At 32.8% G+C, this 21541-nt stretch overlaps 1 protein-coding gene across 4 annotated transcripts in view; it reads right to left on the minus strand.

The window, feature by feature from the left end:
- Positions 1 to 21541, minus strand: part of LOC124529951 — a 72167-nt gene that overhangs the window by 12205 nt on the left and 38421 nt on the right. The window contains exon 2 of one of the 4 annotated variants that reach the window (XM_047103903.1): positions 7522 to 13333. The exons of the other annotated variants lie outside the window; for them this stretch is intronic. Coding sequence (XP_046959859.1) covers positions 12517 to 13332 — 816 coding nt within the window. The 5' untranslated portion in view covers position 13333 and the 3' untranslated portion in view covers positions 7522 to 12516. Of the gene's footprint in view, positions 1 to 7521; positions 13334 to 21541 lie in introns of those variants that run through there. 4 annotated transcript variants of the gene reach the window in all.

Here is a 21541-nt window from a genome sequence, read left to right on the forward strand (position 1 = left end):
GATATGAACAACTGAGCGAACATAACTTTAAGATATTGGATATTTTTACATATTATTGTGTTATTTATAGGAAAGAAAATTATCGATTCGGACGCTCCCTAGGAATACTGGGAAAACATGAATACATAAAAGATTTACATAACTTTAAGACGTTTACAGATGAGACAGTCACAAAATCTATCTAATTATGTACAAGTGCTATCATAGTTATTTTTTAAATTCTATTAGAAAAGAATATATTTTTTTTTAATTTTCACAGTTTAAAGTATATTAGATCAAGTAAGTAGTTTTAATTAATGGAAATTCCACTTTATTTTAAACATTGATACGTTATATTTGTTGAAGTAAATACGATTTTCCTATGGAAATTTTCATAGCAGGCAACACTGGTGACCAGACGTCACGTCTGCTGCTTAACATGCAAATTTGGAATTGCGCCAAAATTCTGATTATCATATCAATACGTTTTCCGGGTTTGGGTAAGTTTTAATGATGCTAAAACAGTAATAGATATAACACAAGAAATGGGCACAAGTACGCAAGATACATTTCCTTGCATAATTAGACAGCGAATCATGTTAGGATTAATTATTCATGCAAAGTTATTGCAGCGCTTTACTTTTGTATAACTCGACGTTAATATTTTATGTAAGTTTTGTTGGAACGAAATGGAAGTTTTCTGTAAATAGTATAGACATTTTGGATTCTTCATTATTTGTTTGTCTTTAATTTTATATAATAATTAATTAATCAGAGTTCCAATTAGTACTCTTTAAGTTTCATCAAGGTACGTTTTTAAGTCACGTCAAGCGTACAATGATTTAAATATTTATTTTCTTATTGTTTAAGGGTGAGTATATTTATTGATCATGTAAATACCTTTATAGTTATAATTATCGATATTTAATTCAAAGAAGCCGTTTTGGTTCTCTTATAAAATGTTATATTAAAATATAATTGAATGAATTCGTAAAAGAAAATATTCAGAGTACTAGTTAGAGATATTATTTGATAAGGAGGTCGAACGTGACGAGGGCAGAACGTAAATGACGGCAGTAGGCAGATACTAATTTTAGGGGTACGTATTTATTTTGTTTATGTCTCCGTAAGATTAGAAAATTCGTTAGATTACAATCTGAACTATAAAATATGATTGCAATTTAACGTATTATTTTTCGCTACACAATCTGATATTCAAATAAATAAATAAATAATTAATTAAATAATAATAAATAAATAAATATGAGACAACATCACTTACATTACTCTGATCCCAATGTAAGTAGCTAAAGCACTTGTGTTATGGAAAATCAGAAGTAACGAAGGTACCACAAACATCCAGACCCAAGACAACATAGAAAACTTACGGTAATCTACATCGACTCAGCCGGGAATCGAACCCGGGATCTCGGAGTGGCGTACCCATGAACCGGTGTACACACCACTCGACCACGGAGGTCATCAGATTGTAATCTAAGGATTTTTGTAATCTTACGGTGACATATACATATTATTCTTATGTTTATATATATATATGTCTTTTTTTTCTTGCGTCTTTGACCTTTGCTTTACCAGTATTTTCTGATATAGAACCTGTAGGTTTGGAGAAACTGTAGGAACCTTGTGGTGGCAGGCTTACATATCTCCCATTTGGATTTGTCATGTCATGTCATGAAGCACAAAATGATTTTTAGGCAACCGGATTGAAAATCGTTTCATTTTGATGATCATCTTTTGTTTGGGGCATGTGTAAGTAAAATGAAGAACTAAAAGCTGGACTGAGATCAAGTCTCATTTTTGATGGACTATTTTGATTCCAAAACGCTGCTCCACTGCTGGTTGGTTTTTTTTTTAATTTTCCTAGCCTTTCTAAATCGAGCTAAGAACATTTAATATGTGAATAATCCTCGTTTTCATCGTGAGTCAAGATTTAGGGAACACGAACAGTAATATGAACGTCACTATCGAGTATGAATATTCTTCACGAAAAGAAATAACTGTACATAAAGAACACTCATGGAGTTTCAACGTTGAAGAGTATATTATATAAATGTGCTAAAAATAAATACTTCGACCGGTTCTATAATAGGGCATTTACAGTTAACGTTATTACATTTCTAGTGATGCTAATTAAATTATGACAGTCAGGATACTTCGAAATAATATTTATTGGCACATTCACTCCACTCCTAATTGGATCCTGTTCTTCAAGCTGCCTCACTCCACTTCTTTCAACATCTAGTATCATATAATCAGTGGATCTAGTACTTTTCAATTAAATTCAACAAGGATAAGCATATAACGCCAAGTTTTCGATTCCACAAAGTCAATAAATCCTTCTTGGGGCAAGGTATCGGTTTCTATTATAAAATTCCGCAGACATTTTTAACTTTGCCGTTTCGAAAACTCAAATAGTTTTTAAAGAATACATTGGTAAAAAAGGCATATTCGATAGTTCGATACAAGACTTTATAGATAATAAAAAAGCGTGGAGTTAATACCTGTTGACTTCCAAGTAGGATATATTAATTTAAATAATTGTATTTAACTAGCATGACTTTGTATTTTTTAATTATTTTTTTTTTATGATTTATGTTGGCGGACGAGCATTTGGGCCACCTGATGGTAAGTGGTCACCATCGCCCATAGACATTGACGCTGTAAGAATTATTAACTATTCCTTACATCGTCAATGTGCCATCAACCTTGGGAACTAAGATGTTATGTCCCTTGTGCCCGTAGTTAAGTTAAATGTTGAAAAAACGTAACTACTGACTTTCTTGCCGGGTCTTCTCCGTATAATCTACTTTCCGAACCGGTGGTAGCTTCACTTAATTGTAAAATGACGATTCAAAAGTGCTTGTAAATGCCTACTTGAATAACGTTTATTTTGATTTTTGATTTTTAGCACCATTACATGACGATTCAAAAGTGCTTTATGATTCGACTTGAATAAAGATTGTTTTGATTTTCAATAACAGACCAAACTAAGAAAGGATTAACATAACTCAACAGTCAAAGCTCATGAATATCTGCCGACAGTCTCAATGCTTCAGATGCTAGTTTGTAATACGGATCCCGAGGCATTTGCATTAAATTCCCGGATGAGCCAATAAAACTTATTGCATTTTCTACCAAAAAAATCTCATTTATATTTACTATAGATATCTCCAGGGCCGTATTTAGGGGAGGGCAACCGTGGCAACTGCCCTGAGGCCTCCACATTAGTGGGGGCCGCAGTTTTCAGCAAGTTAACAAATACCGAGATATAGTCAAATTATAATAATGTTATTATTTAATATTTTAAAAGTTACCGATACAAGTAAATAAATCATAGCTTACTGATTGAAATAAAAAGAGTAATTAATTCATGATAATATTATTATTAGGTTGTTTTGCTTCTGTTTGTCTAGGGCTCCCACTGCTTTGTGGCCCGGGGGCCTCCAGACCTTTAAATCCGGCTCTGTATGTCTCTAGTCTGAGAAGGTTGCAGTGGCCGAAATCGGTCAGGAGGTCACCATGAATGCCTCGGCTTCGCTGTCGTTAAATAGCCCCAGTTTACTTAGATAGGGTTAAATTACAAAGCGATATCTTGTTTCAATTAATAAAATCCTCGGAAAATATTTTAAATTCTGCTTGAGCAGAGATTTAGAACCTGTTTTTTTCCATAGTTAATTGAATTGTGCTGCAGCCGAAATGTTGCAGGGATTGTGTGATTTTGAAGAATATGCTAAAGATGTTTTAAATATACAACACGATATGAACGAAATCGTTTGTAAATTTAATTCGATTTAATTAGTATTGTAATTATTTAATTTTGTCGATTCTATACGAATCGCATATTAATTGCTTTGTTTCTAATTACTTTTCAAACATTTAGTGTGTCAAATTTATCGGTCATTCAACTTCAGTTACTTATTAAGTCAAGAAAACTTTTCACATTTACAGTTTTAACATTACATTCCTTCGACTTTGCCCGCAGAAAATAAATTAGTGAGTTTTCAGCGTTATTCGTCAGCTACAAAATTATATCTCGATTGTCGAAAAAACATTTCTCTACGGTAATAAGGTAGAGTCTTTATTTCATACATTTTAACTATAAGGTATATAAATACCTGTATGTATGTATATATATGCAATAAGTTAAGCGATAATTCTATTAAATATAACAATAATAACCGATTAAAAACTATAGAGGCATTAACCGTGAGATTTTAATGTTTCAGAAGCAGTTCATTGTTAGCGCAGCGCCGGAGGGCTTACAAAGCTACACAGAGAAGTCTTTGTTCCAACCATTAGCTTGGTTGAACACAAATGTGCTTTCTACGTTAGATGTACCGCTTCGCTTATATGTTCCGAGTGAAGTTGGCACTGCGTCAGAACTGCCATATTCTAATATCAGTTTCATTCTTGTGAAGTATTATGGGCTTAGCCAACATTTGTATCGGTGACATTGAGGATTTGGATTTGTTAGAAATGCTATTAATATGATTGCAAATTATCAGTGTTCGTTTAAAAATATTATGAGTATTTTGACCCTATTCTTTCATTTTTATACAGACAAATCTTTGACAAATCTTATATCGAGTTGCCACACTTAAAAACGTTACAAATAAGTATATTTGTATTCACACAATCATATTCAGCTGTCAACCTTATTTTTCATTGTCCGTTTGTTATCACTCTAATACACTCACTCTACAATAGCTGAGTGACATTCCAATTTGTGTGTCACTGTCCCTAAAATAAGGGATAGCCCGCACTACGGAAAAAAACTTATCGTCTTATTTTCGCATTTCTCGACACACTTGTAATCATAGCAATGACACACAAACGTTTTTTATTATTCGCGTTGCAAAATATGATGATTTGATATTTAGTGCGGTGCGGATATAAATTTTAGATAGGTATATGTATGTCTCAAGCGGAATTTTCATTGAACAGCAAAATTCCACGGATTTCATTCGAAGTGCATGGATGATATTCACGTATTGCACGGAATATAAAAATTTTGCGGCGTTATTTCGCAGTGCGAATACATCCTTAAAATGACGAATAGGCAGGTGGAATGTGGAATTGTGTGGAATATATAACCTTATTCGGAGAGGGACTTTTCTAGTATAGTAATAGATGGCATTAACTGTCAAGTAGTTCGCCCTTACGTCTCCATTATCCGTAATGTATATTCAAGTATGTTGACTGGTGTAAGATTTACCATACCACTCACGTGCCTAGCTGAGGTGATCTAACCCTGATACCAGAGACTCAAATATCTAGGAGAAGTCTAGTTTCTTTATTATTCCTCAATGACTACATACAAGTATCCAAAATAATACTAACACAAAAAAAATGTTAAATCAATAAATACGTACTTACAAAGTTACATGAACTTTCATTAGAATCCTTACTATCTTCTATATCCTATGCCAAACAAAAGAGGACAAATAAATAACATTTTAGTGTATAAACGCGATTTTATTGTCATTTTGAACGTCGACGAAGCTATTATCGGAACTTTGGAAGGAAAATTAAAGTAATTTAAGATAAGAATATACGTATAGTAAAAAGAATAGTGTTGCATTATAAAATATACATAAATATTATTCAAGAACTGTTTGTAGAGCACAATATAGTAAATGGTATGGAATACATAAGGTTTGTTAATTATAATTATTTCTTCGATTAATAGTTGAAATAAAAGATAAATTTGAAGAGATCGTATCGATCGTACTTTATTTTATTTTGTGTTACATGTAACGCCTTTTGCCTGACATAACTTTCAAAGAAACGCAAACATCATAGCTGTTTGGGAATGTGTTCAAATGACTTAAACAAATACTGTAGTCGCTTAAAGATCATCAATAAATATTCCGTTTTGCACATCAAATATTTATTCACATAGAAAGTGTACTCCTTTAATATTCTCCAACCTTTAGATATACCCTAAGTATATTGTGTAGAAAAAAAATTACGCCAACAATTGTATACAACAATATGCTCGCGAGTTATTGAGTTTTTAAAAACCAATCATATTGGTTATAAACTAAATCAATTCATCGTCAGCTTAAAACAAACAATGCTCGCAAAAATAAGCTTTTAATATTTTATTACAAATAACGTACCATGATTACATTTTATATTTACTTCCAAAAATACATTTGTAGACTCGATTTTATTATTTATATAAAATTTTGTATCAAGACATCCATCACCATTGAAGGCTTTCTTTTCGTACTAATTTTAGCGTATAGGCTTCACTAAATATTACGTGAAAAGCTATTATTATATGTACTATACTTATAAAACAAGAGTAAAGAAGTCGGAAAATTATTAATAGAAGTAGTAAAGGTAGATTAGTGCATACAATCAGTAATTAGTACTATGATGACGTTTTCCCAAACATTATGGCTCAGGTTTCAGGTTCAGGCCAACTTGAGCAAAAAAAAATTTATGCGCTAAACTACTGAAAACATCATGAGGAAGAGTCGAGATGGCCCAGCGGTTAGACCGCGTGCATCTTAACCTGTTTGTTTGCTGTTTCATGTGCTTAATTTATCTTTATAATTCATCTCGTGCTCAGCGGTGAAGGAAAACATCACACAACATGACAAATTTCATAGAAATTCTACCACTTGTGTATTCCACCAACCCGCATTGGAACAGCGTGGTGGAATATGTTCCAAACCCTCTCCTCAAAGGGAGAGGAGGCCTTTAGCCCAGCTGTGGGAATTTATAGGCTGTTGTTGTTCATGAGGAAACTTGCATGTGGCGAATTGCGTGATCGTCTAAATTGAAAAGGGTCTAACTGACATAGATTTGTGTGTCTTCTTTCAGACGTGTAGAATTTACATAATTACATACGACCGTCGATATTCAAAGATGCTTTTCTTAAAAATAACAATTATCAATGAGCAATCAGAGTCTCCATTCAAGAAACATTATCGACCATTCAGCTATTGACAGTTCTGCAATGGTGCTTCAATTTGTTCACTCTTATAACCGAGTGGTCGGGCAAAAAAAGTTCAGATACTTTACCAAAGACTTAACATGTTTTCTGGGGCACAGGAATGTAAAAATTTCTATATTAATTCCCGGATGATAATTTATCCCATATTTTCTATCTTATTTACGACTTTTTTATGTTGTAGGGGCCAAACGAGTATGAGGCTCACTTGATGGAAAGTGATTACCACCGCCCATGGACATCTGCAACACAAAGGGCTTGCAGGTGCGTTGCCGGATTATTAACTTATTTACGATTATACAACGAACAACAGCGTTTATCAAAATGTAATGTTTTTGGAAATATTTTCCAACAGTACACAACACAACGTGAGTCATATCTTGCAAATAATTTTAAACTATAATCACACTACTGATTGAACTGATAATCTGCAGTGGTTTTTAGCTTGTGAAAATTTCAGTATATAAATAAAGCAAGAGAAAAATATTTTGCTTTAAAATTGATTTTAAAATAACGTAAACCAGGTGATTAATAAAAAATCTTTTTATAATTATTAATTTATTGTAATAAGTGTAATAAATTCAGTGAAAAAAATATTCGCCTAACGTGAAATGGTGTGGACATGATCTGTGAAAAAGTGCTTGATAGTTAAAGGGCTATTTCAATGATACATTGTTTTATTAAATAATGCCACACTTATTGATACATTTAACCAGTGTTTTACAAATAAAAAAGACACGTATTCCTTTTTTGAATTTCGAATAATAATAATTACAGGAACAACACAGATATGTAGTAATTTTCAAATGTCATTTTGACGTATAAAACTTCAAATCTGTCGTTGATTCGCTCGCTATTCACAATTCTTTCTTGTTTAAATGTACGTTCAGTTACTTTGTCTTTATTGATATTGGTTGTTATTTTCTTGTGAGCTTTGATCGCAAGCACTTTTTCTCAGATTTATAAAATAGCAATACAAATTTTTATTATTTAACAAGAAATAATTTATCTATTACAATTTTTATTAAAAGAATTACTTTATTTAAAATTAAATGATTATTATAAATTATTGATCTAGATATTACAGATGAAATACATAGTTAATAGTTTAAGTAGTTAAAATATCTAACTATTTATTTTAAATGGACAAAAGTTTATTCTTTTTAAGATATAAATATAATTTTAACATGCATTTTATACTGTGTTATGTAAACGTAGATAAATCTATTAAATCTAGACCAACGATTTATTATCACCGCGCTCTTAGTCACAGGCTATATAAGGTTCAAATTCGAAATTCGAAGCCGAATTCTTTCGGAAAATGAAAAGACAAACGAAATGTACATTGATATTCGAGATTCGTGTATTACAAGTATTTATGGCGTTATACTAATAAAATTTGTGATGCTGTTGAATAGGACACATCGACTTTTCTTTGTCTATCGTTTGACATTCGAAAGAAGGTATTTGAATGCTATATTTATACAAGGTTGTTAATATGGAGGTTTTATATTTATCGTTTAAGGAATGAATTTGACTTCGAATTCCGACTTTGTTCTTACAAAACCTTTTATTACAAATATTAATGAATTGCACATTAAATTTTTCATTAACAATATTTATAATTTTATTAAGAAAGTTTAATGAATCATTCGTTAGACATTATTAATACAAAAAAAATTATTCACTTCGTGTTAAATTATTATGATTAAAAACTATAAAACTACATTCATTTTAAATAATAAACATGATAATATAATTATTTGACATTTGTCTCGATCATAAAAGTGATACCTACACTTTAGTATATTTATTTCAATGCTAGATAAATAATATGCAGTTCATTTAATCTGTTTTACAACTGTTCGACTTATTTAAATAATGCTGTAGCCGTAATAATTATGAAAACAGATATTCGAAAGATTTTAAGACGAGTTTTTATAAATTTAGAATGTTGGTATACGTATGTGACATATGTGTCATTTTTGACATATGTCAGTTGTGCGAAAGGAATAATTTGTGTTCATTTGATTGAGATTCTTGGTCTACGGCTATTTTCGTTTTAATCGAGACGAACGTCGAGCAAGGTGGAATATAAATATATGGAATGTCTTACTTACGATAAATTGGTGCGTACAATACGCGTATAGAATTGATTAAAAAGGCGCAAAAGCGTTTATAAAAATTTAGTCACGACATCGAAATTGCATTAAAAAAATCACAACTAACACATTTGAGCTTTACACGACACAGAATCTATTAAATTCAAATTGGAACATAATTAAAGGAAATTAATTAATGTTTATATAAAACGTCACTTTGTGCTGGTTTTGTTATAAATGTATTATGTGCGAACTTTACAAACCTCGGCCTAAGCCTGGAGCGTAAGCGTGCTCGATATTGCTTTTAAACTTTAATCTTATTCATCTGTACTTCTAATACTTACCACCGAAGAATAATAATTGTATCCAATATTTAAAGGCATTAGTCTTATAGAACATAACCAACATACTGGATATAGCTATAGCATGAACATTTTACAAGTGTGTAACCTTTCTAGTTTATCCAAAACGTTTGTTAAGTATAGAACATTTTTTTCAAAGAAATATATTTATATTTATTCGTAATTTTATCATATTTAGGTAAAGTTTCAAAAGTACAGATAAATTGTTTTATCAGTGTATGTATTTCCTTATATAATAGACATAATAAAAATGTTAAGAGACGCTCGATATATTTACACGTGATGTGGCGATAACACGAAATTGAATTCTTAAATTTACTATCAAAAATACATAGATATAAAAGTATAGGCACGAGAAAGTTCATAATTAATATGTGCATTATCTATTTATTTCCACGCTATTTTATACAATAAGTGCAATTATAATACATTTAAATGCCGAGAAATTTAAAATTTTCTACCTATATAAGATCATTTTGTCATCTCAAAGCGAATATGGCACGCCACTATAGTCCCGAGACAGTTTTTTTTTAATTACGAGTCATTTAATAAAGTTTAATCTCAACGAATAAAATGAATGAATTATTAATCCTTTTATTCGAGAATCACAACGGACGACTCGACGCGTTGTGTTTATTCCATATACTCGTATATAGTCATACACTCACGATATTTACAAGCTAGCAGATACTAGACATTGAGGCAATAATTCATAAATATACAAACGCTAGAAAATATTACAAGAGCATTTGTTTTAAATTCGTTTTATATCGAATCTACATTTTCTTTGTGATATCGATTTTGTATTCCGTTGATTTCGAGTTCCGCAAAATGTGCAGAATTATTCGTTTCATTGCCTACAATGTTCCAATATATCAGTTGTACTGTGGACTCTCGCTCGCTCATTTGTAGACACAGCTTAAGATATCGAACGCTATTCAAACTTTCGAAATTGGAACGATGTAGGGGATGTCCAAGTACGCAATGTTATCGTTTCCGATTATCGGAATTCGAAATCGATATAGGTTCTGAGATGTGAAAACATATTTCATTATATATATATAGTATAGCTGACATTATGCTTTATAACAATACAAGTTTATTTGGTTCAGATATTTAAATATGACTAAATTATTTCAAACATTATAACTTTTAGTCTGAAATATAGAATGTTTAATTATTTTTAAGTCTTTGTTTATGATAAAATATATCCCAAAACCCAATCGACTCCGACTTATTTCAAACGAAAATAATACGCACGAGTATTTATATAAATTTTGTAATATTTTCTAACTATTCAATTTTATTCTATATTTGGTAAAGTTACTGACACGATTTGTGCTTATAGACCTAACTAATAGATTTATATAATCTGCCAACATTTTAATATATTAAAAATTAATAGAACGTGTTATAAGATTGTACTAATCTTATTTTTCTGACATAAGAGTTCCACACATTATCTTCAGTACAAAGCATTTAAAATTAGGAAATACATCACAACATAGATGATTTAATGAAATAGTTATTCAATATACGAAATTTAGGGAAAGTAGTACATATATATATTAAAGTAAGGAAACATTAAAATACACAGATAAGGTAAGATGAATGTGATTATTAGAGATAATTATTAAGAAAAAAATATACAAAAGTTGACAGTAGTAACATATATTAATAAATTGAATATTATTATAAATCACACCCATCACTGAGTTACATTAATATATTAATAAAGAGCAGGACAGCAGAGAGAACTAAGCTAAGCTCTTGGTGATACAAATTATAGTATTAAACACCTGCGCGTGCAAGGGTCTCTAAAGCTATACGACCTCACCTGTACGACGATGTCAACAAAGATACTTCGAAGTTGCTTCGTCGCACAAGTATTACGTAGCTTGTAGAGAATCTTGCATGGCAGCTTCTTCGCTTAGCTTGATAGCGCTGATGTGTTAGATCCTTAAACCTTATTATAATATCAATGTATACTTTTAATTTGACAAATTTATCTTGAAGTTAATTTAGTTAATAGTTATGAACAACGTACACAAGTTAAGTAGCTTCGAAACATTACAAATATTCTGTTTTGAATTAATACAATTTTGAAGTATATGTTATGATAATATAATCACAGCCTTAAAATATACCGTAGTAAATAAAGCAAAAGTAAAGCATCCTTATTTGAGATCATTTGTAGTAAACTTGATATTCTTTGTGAGGTTTCTGTAGTGTCACAGACATTAGAAAATCGTTGTAAAATAACTTATTAAAAGTTCACAATCAACGGTCAATGTTGTTTTTAAATAAAGAAATATTATTATCGTTTGGCACAACTGTTGTAGAAATCGTAGAAGTAAAAGACGGTGTATCAAATTAGTAATTCTGAGTAAAGTGAACTATAGCATTACGTAAATTATGAAATATTAGATTCTAAGAACAGTTTAATAACAATCAGTCTCAAGCCGCGACGAAAATATTTTAACGCGATAAAAAAAATACAAAACGATGCAACGAAATCAATTTACGATGACAATAAATTTGATATATTATAAAACTAAAATACAAATAAACTCATAGAGGGTATCACAATATATACTACTGCTATACTCTACCGTGACTTGGTCCATCTGAAAATTGTGAGTGAACAGCAAATTACTTGAACTCACAAAGCCTTAAGCTCATTCTTTGACAGCAGTGGCAAATATTATTGGAATCAAGCATTTACAACACACTGAACGTCACAGAAAGTCTATTGATTTCGAAATAAGCCTTCAACGCATGGCGGTGCTCTCCCAGTTTTGACATTTCATTGATGCCGTATATCCTATGCCTCGTTGGAGAATGCGTTCAAGAGCTTTGGAGCTCATTATTAACATAATAAGAAAAATTTGATCGATGAAAAGCAAATTGAATGTTACTCAATCGCTGAAAGATTTATCTTGACTAGTTAAGATTCAAGTTGGTTTTCATCGTATATGTATCAAATTAGATCAAATTAACGAGAAATTATATGGTTACCAATAAAATCAAATACAAGTCCATAGAGAAGTAAGATGTACGGAATCAATGAACTGTCAAACTAGGAAGTTCACATTCTTGACATGATCATATAGCGTCCGTCCGATAACAGCTCCCTTGTGTCAGACGGCGATCCCGGACTTAGACTTGGAGCTACCGAGGGTGTAGAGTAAGTATCTTTGTTGAATTTGCCCAGTCTCCTCTCTGTTTCCGAAGTTACGGAGACTTCCTCTTCTACAATTTGCTCCAAAGGTGTCTCTCTCATTGCTTCGCCATTGATGGCGAGCGCATTAACGAACCCGTGAACTCTATCGGGTGAAGGCTCATTATATGTTTCGGTTATTGTATCCGGTAGGACTTCAGTGGCACGAGCTCGTCTTGCACCCTTTGTTCTCATACCACCGGTTTCTGCATCTCTCTCTAGCCTATGCCCAGAACGAGAACGCGTAAGCTGTCGTTGAACATAATCCTCCAAAGCATCTTCCTCGCTCTTCGTTAAATACTTATGGAGTATAATCAAGAATACTCCAACCCCTAGGGCAAATAATCCAGACCACACGAGTTCGTTAAACCAGCTGACAGATCCAATACTGCTCCAAGAAGTAACATCATCGGGAAGCCACCCAGAAGCGACTAAGAACATGCCAAGGACAAGGAATACGACTCCAAGATGGAGCATGCCGACTGAGGAGACGACTTCATTTTCGGTAGCTCTTGATGTCTTGTACCTTCGTCGTTCAAGGCTGCCAGTGGAGCAATGAGGCGAGGTGACTCCCGACTCAGTCGATTGGACGGAGTAGCGTCGCTCTCGTGCTCGCTGTTGCTCGGCGCGACGCTTGCGCTCCCGACGGATGGCGAGCGCAGAGTGCAGGCCCACCGCGTGCATCCTGCAAGCACGGGCACGGGTGAGCGCGTGCACGAGCGGCGCGCGGCCGCAGGCGCGGGTTGCCGCACGCCTAGAGGAGTCCGCCGACCCGTGCCCGTGCCGTGCCGTGCCGCCCGATACACGTATATTACAAGACTTGATTTCTACGTTACAACAACAACTACATATGTTTAGTACTTACTTTTAATTAGGTGTTTGTTTTTAATAATATTTAATTATGTTAGATAATAATAAGAAATCAAGTCTTTAATATTTATTATCATAAATTACTTAAAATAAATGTGATTTTATTATTAATATAACGTCCATTTTGTTAGGTTAATGTTTAAGTAAGCGTTGTTTTTGTTTTAAAAATTCTGTGATGCGGTTTAATAAAAATGTAATGGGAAGGTCACTGTAACATTCATACAACCCAACTTTGAGTACGTCATGAAACGAAAAGGAAACGGCTGACCCTTCGTTACGAGCTTCATAAACAGCGAGATAAAGCAAACCCAATACTGGATACTATTTCTTGGATTTATATATCCTACGTCCTACGGTTTAATACTTTGACATCGATTCAATACTTCGACTTGATGCCGCCTGAGCCATTTAGTCATTCAGTGTACATATTTGTTTTTTAATATTGAAATATTGGATATTTCATTATCTCGACTAATGATCATTATACTTATTTATTAATTCATTCTCATCAAATCGGAATTCGAAATCAACTATTTGATTTTCACATCATCACTCAACAGTATTTGTTAGCAAGTAGCTTATTTAAGCTTTGCATCCATGCTAGAGATTATTGATAATCTTATGAATAGAGAAGAGAACAACTGATATGTTGAGCTATCTTATCTTTGATAAATGAATATATAATGACATAAACAAAGGTAAATATATATTAAAATAATGTTTTAATAATACTCTTCTACGTGTCGTCCAAGAATTTCTAGCCTATCATACTAATTCATCTAATAGTTTAACTATAAAAATAGGACTAAATACAAATTTTCCAAGTGCATATAAAGTGAGTGTCGAGTACCATTAATCTGAATAGCACTCGAGTGTCACTTAATCAGATCGAGTTGATACGAGTTTTAATGGGAAAAATTTTAAACTGTTTTAACTTTCGGAAATATTGGTATAAAATTATGCAATGGAAATATTGCATGTATTCTGTTTGTCGTTTTTTAAAGACATCTCGTCGTCAAAAATGATATATAAGATCGAGTGCTTCATTTTACGAAGGATGACGTCTTTCAAACATTTTAATGACCCAATAATATGAATGGACGTTCCCACCATTCATCATTCACATTTATATTAGAAGTTAGTATTATGGGACAGGTGTCGACTCAACAAGTCTGGATTTCTGCCAAGTTAGAAGTCTCAGTGTTCACGCAGTCAGGAAAATGCCGATTTACGATTTCCTAAAATGTATTTATCGTTGCGCACCCACTCGTCGTGACTGCGGGCTATAACTTAAGTAGCAAACCATGTTATTTCCATCATGTAATCTTGTATGTCCACTAAATCCGTCCGGTGTAAATTTACTTTTCTAGGTTTTTAGAATACTTTCATTTTATTTAGCTAATCTTGAACTAAGAGGATATTAAAATATGCAGACTTTTCTACATATTACTAAAAATAAATTTATCTCTATAGCTAACGAGGTTATAGGTACGGATCTATCGATTAAACCTTTTTTACTTAAACATTATATAACCCTTTCCATGCACTAATTATTATGTAATCTACCATAAATTCCGAAAATAGTATGTATAAGTATACCCTGTGGATCATCTGCGGAAGTATCTCATTTATATAATTATTTACAATAATTATTCAATATTTAAAAAGTCCTGGAGGCGATAGTTCTATTCCCACGGCTTTTATATCTAATCTATCTATAATCCATATCTAAGTTTTATAACAAACCATTAACCCATAAACGTAATTTGTTATTTTATTTAAACTTACTTAACAGTATTGAAAGATTTTAAATGTTTCTTCCATTCAATTCGGAGCTCAGCATTGAAATCAGTCGCAATTCATTTCTTAATTGAAAATTTCTAAAGCAATCAGTAACTTTAAGGTTTTCTAAGGCTACATATGAAGTTTCCAAACTCGATCCTGCCCAAACACGACGTGTACAATCTTGAAGTGAATTTCAACGATTGTAATTACTCGAGCGAGTAAAATTTACAACTAAATTAAATGTGTTTGAACTAGTGCCTCAACGTGGGCTTTTTACAAAACAACATTTCATTTAAATTTGCATTTCAATTGAATAATTTAACGTTTATTGTTTATACATTTATTCGAAAGCTTTCTAATGCAAATGTATTTACGTAACCTGCATCATATTCGAATGATTAAATGTCAATAAAATCGATAACAAACTGAAACAAATGAGGCGAATTGTTTTTAATATAATATTGGCCACACCCGGCAAACATTTCCAGCCTTGTGTATACTAGTATAATATAGTAATTGTTATGCGATGGCTTAACCGGCATAGAAGTTAATGTTCTGCTATGCCATCTAGGAACTTAAAACAATATGGATAAAAAGATCTGAAAGAATATATATTCATGTCGCTATCTATTAATGATAGACAGATTTATCTGTTTCTAAATATATTTTTGGTACGTCTTTGTGCAAGCCAGTCGAGGTAGGGTACCAACAATTGATCAGATGTTCTACCCCAAAACAGTAGACCTCAGTACTCTTGTGTTACGGTTTAAATGATGAGTGAGCCAGTAGCCACCTAAAGATACAAGTTAGTGGTGACCACTTACCATCAGGTGGTTTGCCTGTCCTATATCATGAAAAATTGTAATACATTTTTTGTTGCAGCTGAAAGTGGGACATGATCGTCTGCAACTTCATTCATATTTCAGGTCAATCTTGTCCAGATTTATAAATCAGAAGTGTACGATTTAAACGGTTGTTTAGACTTCGAACTGGGTTATAGCTCATAATGTACGTTTTAAAATACACTTTAAATTTTACAGCGCCGAGCTAATAACCGTAATTGAGTTTTTAAAGAATACTTTTGAAAACATTACTTAATTATATTGGGAACCATTTTACGGTTTAATATTAGGTTGGGGAAAAAGTCTTTTCGCATATAGTATCTATGAACTTGTAATAAAATCTCTTTGGCTGTACCATTTGTATCTGGCTGGTTTTGGTATCATTAAAAAGTTTTAATTTTAAAGAAGGCACTTCCAAATTCAAATTAGGAATTTGTGTGATTTTCATTTGTTTTTGTTGTTGTTAAAATGAGTGAATCCAAAGAAAAAATTCGATACATTTTAAAATTTTACTATAAAAAAGGTAAAAATGCAACTCAAGCCGCGAAAAAAAATTGTGATGTTTATGGACCTAATGCAGTATCTGTGAGAGTAGCGCAAGTTTGGTTTAAGCGTTTTCAAGCCGGAAATTTTGATATCAAAGATGCATCTCGCTCTGGTCGCTCTGTTACGGACAAAATTGATGCCATTTTTGAAAAAGTGGAGCAAGATCGGCATATTAGTAGTTACGATGTAGCTGAAGAACTGGCAATTGATCACAAAACGGTTTTGACTCATTTGAATAAAGCTGGGTACACAAAAAAGCTCGATATATGGGTGCCTCATGAACTCAGTGAAAGAAACCTAATGAACCGTGTACTCATTTGTGATTCTTTATTACGACGTAATGAAACCGAACCATTTTTGACGAAGCTGATAACTGGTGATGAAAAGTGGATCACATACGACAAGAACGTGCGACAAAGATCGTGGTCAAAGGCCGGTCAAGCTTCACAGACTTTGGCAAAACCCGGATTAACTCGCAACAAGGTAATGCTGTGTGTATGGTGGGATTGGAAGGGCATCATTCATTATGAGCTGTTACCGCCCGGCAGGACCATCGATTCAGAACTGTATTGCGAACAATTGATGAGATTGAAGCAATAAATTGAGAGAAAGCGGCCAGAATTGATCAACAGAAGGGGTGTGGTTTTTCACCATGACAACGCTAGACCTCACACATCTCCACTCAACAAAAATTACGAGATTTTGGCTGGGAGGTATTAATGCATCCGCCGTATAGTCCTGACCTTGCACCTTCAGATTTTCATCTGTTTCGGTCTCTGCAGAATTCCTTAGGCAGTGTCAGGTTAACATCACGAGAGGACTGCCAAAACCACTTGTCGCAGTTTTTCGATCAGAAGCCCCAAAATTTTTACAGCAATGGGATCATGTCACTACCAACAAGATGGCAAAAAGTTATGGAACAAAATGGCACCTACATACTTTAGTCAAATGTAAATAAACCATAAAAAAAACTTTTTGAATTTTCATATAAAATACGAAGAAACTTTTTCCCCAACCTATTATGATACTTGATTTTTTAAATATTGGAAAACGGAGGAACAAAAAGTCGATTTGATGTGGAGTGGTAACCACCGCACCTTAGATTCTTTTTACTATCAACCTATTGCTGAATGTAGGAAACGTAAAGTATAATAGTTTATCCTACACATTATTTTATCGTCCCCAATCGTAAACTATAGTATATTAATGTATGCATCTTTCCGCTAGTTTACAATAAATGAATGCTTTGTGGTTGAAATAATATTTCCGCTCGGTACAACATAACAGTAAGGGTAATCGTTTTTAATGATTATTGAGGTTGGCAGAGGGTAACAATGAATACGAAATTCCTTATGCCGTACTTAGTGTGGACTTACCGAATGTTAGTAATACAATTGCTTTTTAGTTTTAAGCGATAACAGCAGCCATACTTGAGGATACAAATTTAAATCGTAACACGGATTCGCTTCACAAATAGTAGATGTATCAATCGCTTATAACAATATATTTTAAATCATTTATAAATATTTATAAAATAGGTAAGAGAACGCGCAGATGGATAACCTGATTATTATTGATAAGCATAAAGTACCACCTGAAGACATTTTCACGAAGCTTTTTTTAACACTAAAAAACTTAAGGTGTTCGGTTATAAAATATAAACGCAAATGAAGTAAGGTTTGGACTCGTAGTCCTTGGTTAAAATCACGTATACTCAACACTGTACCATTTGGGCTCACAAAACGGTAAAAAGTTTTATATGAAAATAATATACTGCTTATTATAACAATATCAAAGCTGTAAAAAAGATAAAAATGGAAACATATTGCTTTGTTTTGAACTAAAATAAACAAGAGTTTTATTCCGACTCGTTCTTATTCCTGCAAGTGTTATTGTGGTAAATCTATCCCGTGATGTCAGTTCGACGGGCGTATCGGTATGTACAAGATAGATTGCTTCGTCTACATGAGTCGATGCTTGCGTCATTCCGTTCCCCGACATGGATCTATTGTAAACAACTAAATGGAGTCCAAACGATATGTCCCATTTTCCGCGAAGAACTATGAATATGAGCTATATTTAAAAGGTTGATAAGATACATTTGAGTTATTCGGTTGAACGGTTTGTTTTCTAGGTTAATGGATACGATGGTTCCCCGTAACAGTACACTTTAATTTTGTATTATTATATTATTTTAAAGATACACTAAATGTTACTCGCAGTAAGCTCTACTATAGAAGTAAATTTATGTAATTACATGTAATTATATTAATGATGTTTATAATTTATAGAAGACAAACGATAACGAAACTTTATATTCATCATTGTTTAATTTTTCAATAGGTGTAAATTTTCGTGTATTTGCATTAATTGTGCTAACACGGCGATGTATAGTTTGATAATATTGCCTTTATTTGCTCCAATATAGAAATACACATAATAATGTATTCAAATGTAAATACTGAAAAATTCTCCTATTGTCACCTTAGTAAAGATTATTGGTTCCGTATATGGTGTCGTATTTGTAATATTTACTACCTACGCCCAATTGCTTGCGTGCTGAATTAATTGTAGAGCCACATTAATGTACGACTTTATCGCCTCATATCATTCTGTATAGCACTGTAATAAAGACTCATAATTCGTATAAATCAAATATACTTAACCAGATTTACTAAGTATAATAAAATTACATGTTTTGACGTTATGAAATGATTTCATAACGCAATATCAAAGTTTTAAAAGAAACATTGTATCAATTTGTTCATCGTAAACGAGGCAATAATGGTCGGTTAGATAAATTTATTTGACGTTGAACAAATTTTTCGTTAAAAAAATATAAACATTTTCCTCGTCATCATCAATCAAGCACCAAGATTGTTACGGACGGTTTTATAAATTAAATTCATCGTTTGTTCAATCGCTTGGTTCCTTTGTTAGTAATACTTGGAGATTTTCAATAATCTAGGCTTAGTTCGTGATGCATATTATGTATGTAACATTGTTAATCTTTATATACAATGTAGCAGTCAAATCAAAGTTCAATTCTAGTGTGAATCAATGCCTTATAGATTAGTTGTTTTATTGAGAGTTTTAAAAAAAGAACACGAAATAAGATTTTAAATGAACATGGTTATTTTTATTACTACAAGTATTTTAAAGGTGGAGATCGATATTTCGACATTATCTACGAATTTTGTTCACGAAACTTACTTAGAGCTTTACTAAATAAAAATAAAAAGCATGGTAAATATCCCGTTTTAAACACTTGTAGTAAAGAACACGATGTCTTTGATATGTATGAAATTAATCCAAAGATTGTCACTTTAGAGTATTGGTTATCTTATTAGATAAAGTAAAAGGGGCTTCAATCCAAAACAAACTCAATCGCAGCCCGTATACGAAGTTGGAAGTGTGTAAACTCCCGCGTTCCGGAAATCACGTAAAGCAGTTTATTCTGCGTCTGAACTCATTCCGGTCCATTTGGTCAGTTAGTATGTTTAGGAAAAACATCTGTATTTGCGCACTTATACATTATGATATTCGGTTGTCCTGCGCAATTAGCAAGTCTACCTTAAGAACGGCTACCAATTATTAATTAATCATCATCATCCCGCCCTTATCCCAATTTACTTGGGGTCCGCGCAGCATGTCGCCTTTTTCCATAGTTCTATCTGACGTCAACTCACAAGTAACAATTTCTATCCATATCATCGTTCACACAATCCATCCATCATTTAATTGGTCGTCCCTTTCTTACTTACGATTGATTATTTTCATAAATTTATAGTGGAACTAGTTGACGCCTGAGGCTTCGCGCGCGTTTAAGGGAGTTTGATGTTATCTGTTAGGCAAAAAATAGCATTTTTCCTTCCTTGGAGTTTAACTTTGCTTCACACCAAATTTCATCAAATTCGGTTCATTGGTTTGGTCGTATAAGAGTGACAGACAGATAAAGTTACTTTCACGTTTACAATATTAGTAAAGATTATATCAATTGTTCATAAAGTAAAAGTTTCTTGGTGGTAGGGCTTTGTGCAAGCCCGCCTGAGTAGGTACCACCCACTCATCAGATATTCTACCACTAAACAGTACGCAGTATTGTTGTGTTCCGGTTTGAAGGGTGAGGAGCCAGTGTAACTACAGGCACAAGGGACATAGCATCTTAGTTCCCAAGGTTGGTGGCGCATTGACGATATAAGGAATATTAAATATTTCTTACAGCGTCACTGTCTATGGGTGATGGTGACCACTTACCATCAGGTGGCCCATACGCTCATCCATAAAAAAGGTTGTATTATATAACGAATTTTTTAATAACATTGCGACGTATCTGTACTTCATCCCATTACCATATATTACACGGGGTTTTGAATTTAACTTTGCCACAAATAACTTTCACACAAATTTCGAATTGACATAATTCTCCTTAATATTTATAACTGCTCATTTTACAGAACCACTGGGAACATCTGTTAGTGGTACATAAGTATATTCTATGTTAGTTTTGTATGAATTATATAGTTTTATGTCGAAAAAAAATATCGTTATCAAATTGTATTAATTTTGCAGTCAACTTTTAAGCATAGGAATAATCGTTTGTGTGATACTGAAAAGACAATACAAATACGATCAATCATGTTCAAACAAAACATATTATTTATTCCCTTAGACTGTGTTTTGCACTAGTAGTACTAAAATGCTACAAAATTTCAGACAGGTCGGTTGAGTGCACACAATCGAACCCAGTTATTAGTTTTACACCCACATATACAAAGAGGTGATTATTTTCAACATCTTAAGGAGTTATTTTACTATCTGTTTGTCCTCACGTAACACTGTAAGCCTTT

Source organism: Vanessa cardui, chromosome 5, assembly GCF_905220365.1.
Source record: "Vanessa cardui chromosome 5, ilVanCard2.1, whole genome shotgun sequence".
NCBI lineage: Eukaryota > Metazoa > Arthropoda > Insecta > Lepidoptera > Nymphalidae > Vanessa > Vanessa cardui.